Below are 1726 nucleotides of genomic sequence, written 5' to 3'. Positions count from 1 at the left end.
AGGTCTTTTAACCTCCACTTTTCTCAAGATATAATACAAAGGTCTATTCGTACCGACAAAAATCTTATTTTTAGATAACTGGAGGTTACATATTGATATATATAGATTTGTACAACTATTTGCAAGGTGTACAGTACTGCAGCAATGCAACTACATTACCAACCACTATTCAATTATGCAGTTATAGCATAATAATAACAAACTGTCATTATGACTTTGGTGTTTATTCTTTTAATAAATATCATGATAAATGTTCAACATAATTAATCTTTGATCATAATTAATCTTTATAATATACAACATTACCTATATAATGTTGACTGTTAAGTTTTATGCTAGATTTACACATTTGGCATTTATCACAAGCCTCAAGGATATATGTGGGTATTAAGATTAAGTAACATACTGATTTGTAGTTGTGACCTCTTGGCATGTTTTGTCAAATGTGTAATTCCCACATAAAATTCAAGATAAAATATCAATAATTAGGTCATTTCCCAAAAACATGGAACAAATCAAAATATTTCACTACAACTCTCAGCCAGGCACTTTAAACATAACATTCTCATAAAATATCATTCATGAACTGAACACAGTTTGACTGTATGGAACATACAAAATCTTAGTTGTAGTTTTGGCGTCGCCGTCCTGTGCGCTGCTTGTCAAATCTCATTTCCATCTCTTCTAGAACCTTAGGAGTGTACCGAACTACAAGCTTTACTGATCCCACAGCTTGCTTTAATAACTCCACTGCTTTTTCGTGATTCTCTCCTTCCACTGACACTCCATTAACAGAAAGCAGCTGGTCTCCTCTCTTTAATCCACCATGACGATCAGCCACACCTCCAGGAATAATTCTAGATATATAGATGGGTGAATTTTGTTCTTTGCCTCCCATCACATTAAAGCCTAGACCTTCCTCTGTCTTTGGCAGCTCTACGACTCTAGGATGAGCGTGACCTTCAGCCGCAGCAAAAGCAGCCACTGTCGCTTTGGCAGTAGCTGACGCCCGAATGTCAGCGGAGCCCTGTATATCGACAGTCTCGTATACATGTTCATAAACCTCTCTCACTGCATTCAGAAAGTCACTTTGTAATACTTTTTGCAGCGCTGCCAGTTTCGTAGCAGGTACCTCGCCACTTTGCTGTAATTTTTCCAGTAGCTCAATAGCCCGTTTGATATCTCTTGCTAATGTTAACTGTTCACCTGAACTAGTCATCTTCTGATTTTTTTCTATTATAGCAGATTAGAAGAATATGAATATGGGCGTAAAATTTACACAAGAAAACACAGTAAACGGGGTTACGACAATGACACTTGACAGCCACGATTTTGTTGCCATAAATTACAAATATTTACCCAATCGTAATTTGCTACTATACTCATTAAAATTATTTAGGTACATAAGAACAATAGACAGTAATAATATAAAGTAAGGGTAGTCATTATCTCTGGGATGCGATACGATATTTCTTTTCTAAGGAGTTAAGCCCATACCAGATATTATGCTTATTTCTAGATACTTGTAACATATTAAAGAACTAACAAAAAGCGTATTATTCCTAATAATTAATATTAATCTTAATTATGGTCCAAATTACTTGTGTCCTAAAAATCCAATTATTTTTTCCCTAAAATTTGGAATTATTACATTGGTAACTTATCAAGACGAAGATTAAAAAATAAGTGAGGAAATGATCAATATGAACAAGAGTAAAGTTCAGAA

At 34.5% G+C, this 1726-nt stretch overlaps 1 protein-coding gene across 1 annotated transcript; it reads right to left on the bottom strand.

Moving 5' to 3' along the window:
* Positions 1-207: 207 nt before the first annotated feature.
* LOC113517498 (protein lin-7 homolog C) lies at positions 208-1335 on the bottom strand. Its single transcript, XM_031912443.2, has one exon. It carries the CDS (start codon positions 1217-1219, stop codon positions 623-625), a length of 597 nt encoding a protein of 198 aa, XP_031768303.1. The 5' UTR covers positions 1220-1335; the 3' UTR covers positions 208-622.
* Between the last annotated feature and the right edge of the window lie 391 nt (positions 1336-1726).

This window comes from Galleria mellonella, unplaced genomic scaffold (genome assembly GCF_026898425.1).
Source record: "Galleria mellonella isolate WM207_F2 unplaced genomic scaffold, CSIRO_AGI_GalMel_v1 utg103, whole genome shotgun sequence".
Taxonomy (NCBI): domain Eukaryota; kingdom Metazoa; phylum Arthropoda; class Insecta; order Lepidoptera; family Pyralidae; genus Galleria; species Galleria mellonella.
The sequence above is the reverse complement of the archived record's forward strand: the minus strand, read 5'-3'. Positions and strand labels throughout refer to the sequence as shown.

What these genes read in the sequence shown, in the direction of transcription:
- LOC113517498 (XM_031912443.2), bottom strand. Translation starts at nt 1,219, where the DNA reads ATGACTAGTTCAGGTGAACAGTTAACATTAGCAAGAGATATCAAACGG.